General features: G+C 48.6%; 1 protein-coding gene across 1 annotated transcript in view; it reads left to right on the forward strand.

Moving 5' to 3' along the window:
• Positions 1 to 8701, forward strand: part of LOC111268216 (uncharacterized) — a 48137-nt gene extending 39436 nt beyond the window's left edge. Inside the window, exons 3-6 of the mRNA XM_022847059.2 lie at positions 79 to 2776; positions 3141 to 3366; positions 3631 to 6984; positions 8634 to 8701. Coding sequence (XP_022702794.2) covers positions 79 to 2776; positions 3141 to 3366; positions 3631 to 6984; positions 8634 to 8701 — 6346 coding nt within the window. The remainder of the gene's footprint in view (positions 1 to 78; positions 2777 to 3140; positions 3367 to 3630; positions 6985 to 8633) is intronic.
• Positions 8702 to 12630: the final 3929 nt, after the last annotated feature.

The raw sequence follows: 12630 nt of genomic DNA on the forward strand, positions 1-12630 counted from the left end.
TACTTACTAGACGAGTGGAAAAAGTAAATGCACAAACTAACTACGTGTTTGCTTTGCGGATGTTATTCTATGTTGCAGGCCGGGCCATGAGGCGGCGTCGTCGCCGTTCAAACACGGCCATCGCGGCATGAGCAGCCCGCCTGGGGCAGCTCGTGGCTACCCATTCCCAGGCAGCGGAGGTGTGGCAATAACGGGCGTTGGTGGGGTAGGCGGAGTAGCCAGTGTGGGAGCGGTACTGGGTGCTGGAGGTGACCCAGCGCGGCCCTCTCCTTATCCGCTCTACTTACCATCATTTCGCGACTCGGACGTCGCTGTGGCAGCCTTTCATCAGTCACCTGATTTCCAGCTGCAGTTAGCGCGGTATCAACAATTGGCCGCCCAGCATGCTGCCCAACAGCATGCGGCACAAGCCGCCCAGGTGGCTCACGTCCAACAGGCTGCTGCCGCCGCTGCCGCTGCCGCCGCGGCGGTGCATCATGCAGGTCGCGATGATGCACCGGTTGTCCGCCGGCGACCCTCGTTGCTGCCGCCAGGAGGCATGCACGACTGGTCGGAACACAACGGAGGCGGTTCTGCCCATCGCAGCAGTCTCGAGGTGGCTGCGGCGGCCGCAGCAGCGGCGGGAGGATATGGCCCTGTGTCGGCGCGCGCACTGTATGCGAATACCGCTTTGGTTGATGGCCAGGGTGGCGTCAGTATGGCGGGGCTGCCGCCAGGCGTCGCAGGAGTGGATCCACACAAACGGCCCCGTCTCTCACAGCCACTTGTCATTGATACATCGGTTGGAGGGGGCGGAACAGCCGGCGGAATTAGCGTTAAAAAAGAACCTGCATATATTCCTCAAGTTGAGGCTATCTCGCCAACGTTACCAGAAGAGCGTAGCTCAAAGGATGAATTGGTAGCTCAGATAAACAAGTTGGATAGAGAGATTAGCCAGCTAGAGAGTACGACGAATAAGATGCGGAAGAAGCAAGCTGATCTTGAAGCACATGAGACGAGAAAAGGTGCGGAAGGTGACGAGTGTGCTACGGGCACCGAACGACAAATGACTCCGGCGCAGGTCGTCTACGCGGACAACCGCTCGAAGGCTCAGGCCGCACATGCTTTGCTCAACGGCTTCGGCCCCAAAATATCGCTTCCTTTGTACAATCAACCGACGGACACGGCCGTATACCACGAAAACAAAAAGAAGTTCGCTACCTTCAAGAGTCGATTAAGTGCGTTCCTCAAACGGCGTCACCAGGAGACGTCCAAGCGAGACGAGTACCTGAGTAAAAACTACACGCACCAGATGGGACTATGGATTAAGAAGCAAGAACGGCACATTGGCAACAAAGCAGCCGCGGCAGCTCGCCGCGTTAAGGACCAGAAGTTGCGCGAATTCTTCGAGAAGCAGTTCCCTGAGTTGAAGAAGCAACGCGAGGAGAAGGAGCGCTTCTCGCGCGCCGGTCAAAGGGTCCGCAGTGATGCTGAGATGGAGGAGATCATGGATGGGATCCAACAACAAGAGGACGAGGAGAAACGAATGCGTTCGTACGCCGTCGTCCCACCCCGACTGCTCGATCGTTGGGAGCGTTCAATACGTTTCCTTTCAGAGAATTCTCGAGTAGACGACCTGGCGTCCGAATATAAGGAACGCCAATCTCTTACTCACTGGACGGAAGCGGAGAAGGCAATCTTCCGCGAAAAGTACGTCCAATTCCCTAAGAACTTCGGCTCGATATCGGCGTTTATCGAAAGGAAAACTACTGCCGACTGCGTCCAGTACTATTACATGTCGAAAAAGAGCGAAAACTACAAGCGTCTCGTACGGAAACACAACGCGCGGAAACGAACGCGCAACAACAATGTCGCCAGCAATCGCAGCCAACAACAAAACCAGCAACAGCCCCAGCAGGCGGGGGCTTTGGCAGGCGCCGCCGCCTCGAGTTTGAGCGCAAATTCAGGCGGTGGTGTGTCTGTTTTGCCCCAACGGCGGCAAGCAGCTTCCTCGGATAGCAGCAGCGCCTGTACAACTAGCAATGGGGTTATGTCACCGACGGAGTGCGCCTTGTGTAAATGTTCATTAATTGTTGGTCCGGGCGGAGTGACGGGGGCTTCAGAGGAAGGAAGCAATGCTAGTGTTGCGATTGGAGCGCCGACGCCTGGGGCGACGGCAACAACAGCTGGAGCCGATGCAGCTACTGCAATTAGTACCACCGGATCGGCAGACAACACTGGAGCATCCGGAAGTGTTGCCGCTAGTGGGTACGTCGAAGACAGCGAAAGTCGTATATTAACTAAAGCCAATTGTGATCTATACGGACTGACCGCCGAACAGGTGGTAGCAGCTGGCGGTGAATTGCGCGTCTGCGCCCGCTGTCGCTTTAACACAAACGAAAACGTTGCGATGCGACTCTGCCCAATTGTGGGCTGCGAGAGGCGTGTACGAAGATTGCGAACACTTCTACCGAGATGGTTAGAACGGCGCGATCAGCAATTAGCAGGGCAGCAGACGGGCGGCCCTGGGTCACCCGATCTCAAGCAACTAATACCAAACGGTGTACATAAATGCTGCTCGGTATGCTTCAACAACCTTACGCGGCGTTACGAACCGCACGAGGGCAGAGGACACGCTGAAGCATGGACTAACGCCGAAGTCGAGCTCATCCGAACAGCGCTTCGAATTTATGGCACAGATTGGGCAGCGGTCTCTTCTGTCGTTGTAACTAAATCTCGATTACTGTGCAAGAATTTCTATGCGCTCAATAAACGGAAACATAACTTACATCACATGGTCAGTATAAAAAAAATAATTTAATCGAACTTGTCATTTTTTCATGCGCCATGTATGCCTGTAGTTAGACATTCTATATAGAAAGAGAGCGTACCTTATCAGTACTATTTTATCATATACTCAATGCACGCGCATCGTGTATCAGATATACGTGATTCAGATATCAGATACGACATAACTTTGGTGGCTTTGAGGTCATACCTAATAATTTCTGTGAGACGCAATTATATCTTTAGAGCTACTAGCTTAAAGATAACTATACTATAAATTTGCGTCTTTGATTTGAAGTCTTTATGCGATGCAAAAGTTAATAAGTCGTGTGTTACATTTATCATCCCTTCAATCTTTATTGTTCAAAAAACAGGTTAATGAGTTCCGAAAAGCGGAAGGACGCGATGAACCCATGTCAGAAGCGGAAGACGAGGTGGAAGCTTCTACGTTGACGTCCGCGACGAAGCATTGCACTTCAACAAACGAGATCAATAATGGCAGTGCTATCAAACAGGAGCCACCGGAAAGAAGGCACAGCACTTCAACTACCAGCGATACGGCGAGCGCGTGCAGTCCCAAAGACATCCAGGAAAACGATGGTAGGGAATGCAAAAGAAAAATCGACGTGACGACAGGACGGCGGAGTATAGAAGCACTATTGTTAATAGCTTATTGTGGCACTTTTTCCTCAGCTGGTTCCTTTTTGTTTTAACGTCCATGTATTGGATGTTTTAGTGGAGCGTACTGATGATCATTATGCAATATCGCTTTTTAGAATTATAACATATACTATATTTAATAAACTATATTTATTGTACGGCTTGTTTTTCGCGTTTACCTGTTGCGTGATATGTTAAATGTAGGCAACTGGGAAGCTGGCGTCGTCGACGGCGGAACAACGGAAGGCGCTCGTGAGCGCAGGCGATCTCATCACCACCAGCTACAAACAGCAGCAACAGCAATAGGGGGAGTAGGATCAGGAGGTTCAATAGGGTCAGGAGTAGCAGCACATCAGGCACAGCAGCATCAACACAGAACACACAGCGTATCGGAGTCGAACTGTGCTACGGTAGATGGCTATGACAGCAGTGCAACTGTTAGTGCGGATGAGGGGGAGTCGTTGAATAAGGCCAACGCAAACGCCGCAGTAACAACGAGTACGAGTAGCAGTAATGCCAGTAGCAGCATTGCTGCCGGTCTGGCGCTGGGCCAGAACCCTCCGTCGGCATCTGCACCACCTGTTGCGCCTGTCGCGACACACACGCGAACACCACTGCCGCCAGGCGGTCATCATCCATCTCACGTCGTTGGACATCACCCACACTCGCAACAGCAACAGCAACAACAACAACAGCAGCAGCAGCAGCATCATCACGGCGTGCCCTCACCGCACGCAGTGGCAGCGGCGGCGGCGGCGGCAGCCGAACGAGATGGTCGGCCAGCGTCTTTACCGTTGCCGTCGTCGACACATCCACACTCGCTCGTGTCATCTTCGGCACATGCGGCGACCTCGTTACGCACTAGCAGCGGCAGTAATTTAACCAGCGCTGGCGCAAACGACTCTGGCAGCACTGGACCGACGGTGCGTGACCTCATCTTTCAGACAATCGAAATGCAGCTTCAACAGCCGCCGCCAGGAACGGGCGGTGGCAGCAACAGTGGACCAGCACCATCATCATCATCATCATCATCACAAGGTCCTGTCGCACTTTCTGTGCATCGACCAAAGCCCGCCCATACGCCGCAGACAAGCGCGGCCGATTATGAGGTGCAAACATTAGATCTGTCGAAGAAGCCGGCGCGGTCAACCAGCAGTCCACAAATCTCGTCCACCGAATACCGTAAAGTGTCTACGCCGACACGCTCCGTTGTCGAGCAGCTCAGCTATTCAACTCCACCACCGGCTCACTCGAACAGCTACCGTGCCGCCCCCACACCGCCACCTTCAGCGCGACAGCGCACGAACACGACTGCGGCGGCAGGTGCCTCTGCTACCATGGCCCCAACTGTTCTTAGTGGGGCCAAGCAGCAGGGTTCAACCACTGCATCCGGGCCGCCCCCGTTGATCTCGAAACAGCAACAACAACAACAACAGCAGCAGCAGCAATTTGTGATACCGCCACCTCAACAGGCCGGCGGGTCGATCACGCAGGGGACGCCGCTCGGTGTCGCCCATCCAGCCGCCGTGGCCGCTGTCGGCGCGCAGCAGCACCCGGCGTTCGGCGTCACCGTGGGCGGTAGGCACAGCCAGCCGTTCGAGAGAAAGGACGGATCTATCACGCTTGGCACACCAATGGACTATGGCAAGAAACTCTATGAGCAGCAACAACAGCAGGCAGCACAACAACAGCAGCAACAGCAGGTACAACAGCAGCAGCAGCAACAACAACAACAGCAGCAGCAACAACAACAACAGCAGGTGACCTCCGCTGCTGCTGCTGCTGCGGCAGCGGCACAAGGGGTTACGGGTGAGCAGTACTATCGAGCAGTGTACGCAAACTATGCAGGCCTGCCAACAAGTGCAGCAGCAGCTGCCGCTATGGCTCAACAAGCGCAAGTTGCACAACAACAAGCGGCCGTACACGCCGCACAGGCAGCTGCAGCAGCGGCTGCCAATCAGAGCGGCGGGGGTGGTGGACGGGCAGCGACTTCGCAGCTGATGATCGACTTCAACACATCGAAGCAGATGCCACAGAGACGAGGCGGCGGCGGTGGTGGCAATGAGAAAGCTGGCCGGGAAACGCCGCCCGTTGGCTTTCCAGGTGTCCTTGGTGTGGCCGGAGGGCCCCCAACCACTGGTCATGCGTTCATGCCCCCGCCGATGGATCGACAGAACGTTATTCGCTGGCAAACATCGGCAACGAAAAGTGTCATCCAGGCTCCCGCGACGAAATCGCGCTCGCCTTCCACGCATGACCCGTTTCAAACACTGGTAAACGCCGCTGCGGCCCAACCTTCGCTTGTCATTCCTCCACCTGGCGGCGGTGCTGGCGGAAAGGAGAGCCATTCCGACAGAACGACACCCACGAAGCGATCAGCCGAAGGCCTTGAGAAGTCCCTGCTAGAGATGCATGGCCATTTAGGTGGTAGAGCGAGTCAGGCGGTAGGTCCAAATAGCCATCATGGAGGGCATCCGGTACATGGGCCACATCAGGGCCAAAGCCATCCCCATCCAGGTTCGCATCCTATACAGGCTCATCCCGCTCAACAGATGCGTTTATTAGCAACAGCAGGCCGACCTCCACCTGGCCGCGTCGAACCCTTCAGTAAGGAGCAATTCGAGAAAGAGATGCGACAGTCGCACCGAGCCGAAGCTGACAGCGGCGAGACGGCGCAGAGGATCTTTAGTGCATCTTTTGCAAAGGACAACGCCCCGAAGAATTCGGGTGGATTAACAGCGGCCAATCTTATTGATGCAATTATCACACATCAGATCAATCAGGGTGATCCGAAAACACTGATTTCATCATTTAATTCAGGCCCGCCACCAGGCACAGGCCCGCCCCCTGAGAAAGTGCCCCGCATTGAGTTAGCAACCCCACCGGCCACATTAGATTGTAAAGATCAAAGTGTCTCGTTGTCGCAGCATATTGCCGCTATGATCCAAAAGAACATCTCGCACTCGGCCCCAGTTGATCCGTCGCCAGAATCTTGGAAACTGCGCAAGGCACTTACTCCACAGGCGCCTGGCGCAGGCTCGGTCGGTGCCGGTGGAGGCGGCGGTGTTGAGACGCCAGGTGTTGGCGTAGATGCTGGCCCTCCGCCATCGCGAGTACGAACACCGGCAATTTCGCCGCTCGACTACATGAAGACACGTATCGAGGAGGCAATGCGTGAACCACAAGAACGAAGTCCGCGGCCGACCCCAACACCTCCAAGCCGGCCAAGCTCAAGTCAGCCACCACCGATCGCTCAGATTCCTGCCTTGGGTCCCCGTGCGACACCGCCTACAACACCACAGCAGCAGGCCGGTGTCGGTCCCGGAGGACCAGAACCCCGCTCCAGCCCGGCGGAGATGGTTGTTGACGAGGCAGGTGGTGGCTATGCGTACCCTTATAGTGCGCTCGGTGTGCGACTCGCTACCGTGGGTGTACCTAGCGTCCCTGGAGGTGCCCCACAAGGTCCAGCAACAACAGCAGCAGGAGGCGGGGGAGGAGGAGGAGGAGGAGGAGGGGGGGGAGGCGGCGGCGGCGGCGGCGGCGGCGGCGGCGGTGGCGGTGGCGGCGGCGGCGGCAGCGGCGGCGGCGGCGGCTCGCGCGATGGTCCCCCAACAGCAGCAGCAGCAGCAGCAGCAGCAGCAGCAGCAGCGGCGGCGGCGGCGGCGGCGGCAAATTCCAATTTGCTCATGAACCAATACGAACCTTTGTCCGACGAAGATTAGTCAGGCAAAAAGCGGCAAGCATGTAAAGATGCTCTTTCTTCACTCCTATGCTTCTTCTACAACTACTGGGAGGTAGACACGTCGGAATATTTCACGGATTGTTATTAAACCTTAGCGAGTGAGTGAGGTCAATTGATCTCAGCTGCAGAGTAATGGATGAAGCGGCAAACGAACGTTCATTATTCTTGTTTACCGAAGTCGAACGAGTGGACGAGTGAGCGAACGGAATGCTAGTTGGGTATGACTTGATTCTACATGCGGAAGTACCGATTCGGACTAATGTCAACTAATTATGGTAATAACAATAATACTTAGTGGTCACGAAGTTAACAACGTTCATTCGCTAACTCACTGGGGCATTATTGGCGGTCAAAGGGTAAAGGAATTTTATAAATTAAGTAATTGCCACTGTGATGCTACCAATGATGAAGTGTGGCTGTAAACAAGAATTACACATGCCGAGAAGAGGCTGTGCGGAAGAGGCGGAATCACTTGGTAGATGGATGGATAAGCTAACTGAACAAGACTGATGTCTATGACGCCAGCCATGATCGATATTGACGTGAGAGAAGAATATTAGTAGTAGACGCTATTCGCCGCTCATAGACGTTAAGAGATCTACAGTTATTTTTACTATTACTAATGGTAACAAGGTTGATTGCCAACTAAGAAATGATGCTTATTATAATAAAGAAGATTCAGGTTACTATGCTCTTTGCGCGAAGACGAGCGCCATGGTGTTAAGTTTATGCCGAAGCATTCGATGTTAACGATGTCGCCGTCTGAAGTGAATATTGTGACGACTGTGAATGTTGTGAGCATAACCTGATGTCAATGACAACGCTGATGCTGCTGAGTCTGCTACTGAAAATGATGAAATAAATCGTATGTGAACAAACAAATAAACAAACAAACAAACAAACGAAGTCCACGCAGAGACAACGGCTGCGAACGTCGCTAATACGGTCGTAATAATGACGCACTGGTCAACGTCGTTCCAGAGTCATCCATGAACCGTCGGCTCTGGTTTTTTTTGTCATCAGTCGAATTCAATGGACGACCATCTCAAGAGTAACGGGTATCACCTGGTCGCCGTATATATATATATATATATATATATATATATATAACAACAATGTATAATATCTCTAGAAATACTAGCGGGGAATGATACAATGTTGTACGCTTTGCTTTGGCGCTAGCTTGTTAATTTAATTAACTCGAATGCGAGTGCCCGTACACACCTACAACACATTGTGGTATGATATGATAATACTATTAGTAATGATAAATTTAGCTTGAGAACGTGAGAACCCCGTCCCCCTCGAGCACCATTCAATAGAGATCGCCATTCACTAGAGGCGAAAAAAACAGATCTTCTTGGGCTGGTAAATGGGACAGGTAGACGAAGGGAACGCACCCCTCAATATTCACTATGGCCATTGCCAGCAGTAACTATGGCCGGCGGTTTTCTGTTTTTTGCAGAATCAGACCGAATCTGCCACCTCTCTCCTCCCGTTGAGACGGTGATTGCGCAGGTGATAGAAGGATGACGGTATATAAGTACACATTATATATATATATATATATATATATATATATACACTAGAGAACGGCTGGCGTCCAGTTGTTCATAAAGCGATTATGATACGGTGATTCATTCACAATAATAATAATAATAATAATAATGATGATAATTAGTTATGACGATTAATTATGGTAAAACTAATTATATATATATATATATATAAAAGAAGGTGATGATGATGGTGCCGTTTGTTCTTGGTTTTGTTTTTGTTCTAGCGAAATCGTTTCGTCACATCTTTCCTTATTCTGCTATTCTTGTTCTACTCGTAATATTGATTGTTTGTGTACATTATTGTATAAAATGATTGATGATGAAAATAATGACGGTAATTAACGAAATAAAAGACTGAGAGGTAAAGGCAAGGAGACAGCAAGAAACAGGGAGATCAAGCGCCGAAAACGACGGATTAATAAATATTGATATGAATAATAAACAGTAATAATAAATGGTCAATGGAGACGAAGATTCCTGCGGAACGCTATCGAGTGGAATATATATATATATATATATATATATATATATATAGAAAGGGAGAGAATGGTCACGATAATGATAAAGACGGCACTGATATTACTCAAAATGGCATAAACTCTAAAGATTGTAAAAAAAATATTATTCATGGTCATAATAAAAATCTTGACTGATCATTATATATATATATATATATATATATATATATATATATATATATATATATATATATATATATATATATATATATATATATATATATAGTACACAGTAAGTACATACATGTAACTCCATTTATATATATATAAAATAGTAAAATGATAATGGTGATGATAATTATACATTACTAGTGATTGAAATGAAACGCTATGGAGGTGATAAAAGATGTAATGAATAATAGTAACAATAATAAGGCTTATTTTTAGATTATTGTCAACCGGCGCCAAAAGGGCGTCTAGAAATAATAAACCAGTTAAAAGACGAAGCGCAAATTATAATAGACAAATAAATAAAGTGAATCAAATAGAAACAACTATAAAAATAACAAGAACACAGGCAAGTTGGAAGGTAGATGAACTGGAAATGGAAGCGATGAGAAAAGGCGGAAAAAATATGTGGAAGTGAATGAACGGAAGCGAAAATACATTAATTCTTTTCCAAGTTAACATTTCTTAGTTCTTCGCAACTATGTGAGCCTTTACATCGTGCAGACAACATGCTTGTCTGTGCATGTATCACAGCCAACATAGCTGTTTTTGCGCGTGCGGCCGTGTGTGTTAGTGCGTGTGAGTGAGTGAGTGTGTGTGTGTGTGTGTCTTCTGTTTGTCTGTCTGTCTGTCTGTCTGTCTGTCTGTCTGTCTTTACGTATCTACGTATGTGTGTAAGGAAGTGTAAAACTGAGCCTGAATGTGCGTCTGCATGCTTGTCTTCGGGGAGAGGGGTAACAGCGAATGGGGCGGGGGAGGAGGAGGAGGAGGGGGGTAGGGGCGTCGTAAAGGACGGAAGGCCGGAAAGCCAATCCTAGAAGGGACAAACTGTCTTGAAGTGCTCTATGTCTAATATGTCCGCGGCGGCAGATGAACGGGATTAGGTGTTACGGTAGCTAACATTCGTGTTTATGATGATAAATGGTGGTTAGTTGATTGGTTTGAGAACGACAAGCGAGAAAAGTAAAAAAATGTCACCATCGCCTCATACATACAAAAAGAAGCTATGAAGATGCTAGAAGATTATACATAGCTTACACAGACAAACGATGTACATGATATGAACTAAGTACAATAATACCGACAACGGCGACTTGGAGTGGTCGAAATTACACGAAATAAGTGGTAAATCATAAGAATGCAACAGGATCTAATCGGACAACAACAGCAATAGTAGTCTGCCAATTATCTATGGCACACTCCGTGCCAGTTCGTCGCCAATAGGCGACCCATCAGCTGGCCAGGAACCGATAAATGAGTGAGTAACGATTGGCGGTGGGCTAGCGCGCGAGTGACGTTGTGTATGTGCCTAAATATTGTAATAATAACGCTAAGAAAATGATCATTTTAAGGAGGCCAAAAAGTTTAGCCGAAGCCTTTGTACAAGCTCTAGTTTTCTTCCCACAGCTTCGTATTGGGCATTTATTGGCAATCAAAGAATACGTAACCTCTACAAATCGTCAAATATGATGGACTGGAGGCATTTTAGATCAGCCGAAATTTAAATAGGACTATTTGGTGCGCACTGATTTGACATAGCATACGATTCACATAGAGTACAACTAATTAAAATTTCATTCCCGAGTCCCCAGTGAGTCCTATGTAATGCCAATCAAACCATCTCTGATACCTGCTCGTACGTTGATCAGGATTTTATTAATTTAAGAAAAAGCTGGGCGAATAAAAATCATCTGTGACCGTCATGTTGATTAGAGTTCTAAAAAAATAAAAAAAAAAACAACCCCTATAGATTACAAACCGGCTGTGTACTTCGGAAATGCTCATAACGAATCCGTAAGTTTGAGTATTGAAAATGCTAATCGTTAGCGGGGTGTTTCGAGCTTCAATTTTGTCGCCGATTATGCCGGTGCTTCATTGATGGTTATTTCACAAAAAATACAAAAAAGGTAGTGAGGAAATTCATGATGTTGCTGATGAAAATGAGGATGATCGTGGTAATGACATGTGTGTATATACTAGGTTTTTCAAGTACTACTTAATTCTTATCTTGGGTGTGTGGCTGGATAACTAGTGTCTGGTCTGGTAAAGTCGGTGGTGCCAAGGGTTCGAGTCAAGCTGTGGTCAACCCGCAGATTTCAAGTGTTGATCTATTGCCCTATAACTTAAATTTCAGGAGCGAAATTGATGGGGGTAAAACACATAAATTCCGCAGAAATCCTATGATTGACTCATTAACTCATAACGCCAGGCTAAACAACGGAACGTTGATCTCTCACGAGTCATTCTCGTCCGGGTTTAGCTTCGCCGATGGCCTGTAGGGACTTCGAAAGCAATATTTCGAAGGACAGCATTAACTGTTGTATAATCTACTATCAACTGAAATACATAGTGCTCTCCATCGCAAAGGGCTTTGACAACTCTGGCTAGGATCATGAGTGCTATTTTGATATATAACAACGACTTGACAAGTATAGTGATTAGAGTTGATAATAGAGACGTTTTGCCGCACGTAACATTTCACCCGGAGCGGTACCCCTTAGCGAAGCTCTCTTTTGGTAGTCGTTAATCCACCAGAAGCATTGCAATGGCGCTTCCTTTTAAATAATGTACAGGAATTTCTCGAAGGAGAAAAACATTAATAAGTACATGTAGTGGGTAAGGCTGAATTAGGTGTGGGCAGTTAGCTCAAATCAGTTACGTAGGTGTGCAGGAAGGTGTGAAATGTTGGTGTGTCTCTGTGATGTACGGTTTAACGCCGCTATGGTGTGGACGCGCAAGGCATAGTTAAGCTGAACAGCGGAGACAATTAGGTATTACGCGTCTATTCCTACAACAATTCCATTGCCTACTAACTCAGTTTACCAAAAATGGCTAGCAACCCAATAGGCTCGCTAAAAATTTCGTGAATTAGTATTTGTTTACGCCTTAGGCGCATCACGCCTAAGTCGTCGCGGCTAAATCTTCGTGTTCTAATTGCGTGTCCACATCGGGTTGAGCAATAGTCGCCGTTGACTGTTGTATTGTACGATAATGTTGATTCGCCTAATCAGAATTACCAGTGAACTCGTGATCGGCCCCGCTGCCTGATATATATATATATATAATATCTTGATGAAATATACTAAAGGAATGATCAAACTGATAATGAAAAGAAGGATTGATAGTTGATGATGATGATGATGATGATGATGACGACGTTCTCTTTGCTCACTCCGTCGTGTACAAACCCCAAACGGCGTCGGAGGGGGCGTCGACG

This window comes from Varroa jacobsoni, unplaced genomic scaffold, assembly GCF_002532875.2.
Source record: "Varroa jacobsoni isolate VJ856 unplaced genomic scaffold, vjacob_1.0 scaffold_1265, whole genome shotgun sequence".
Lineage (NCBI taxonomy): Eukaryota > Metazoa > Arthropoda > Arachnida > Mesostigmata > Varroidae > Varroa > Varroa jacobsoni.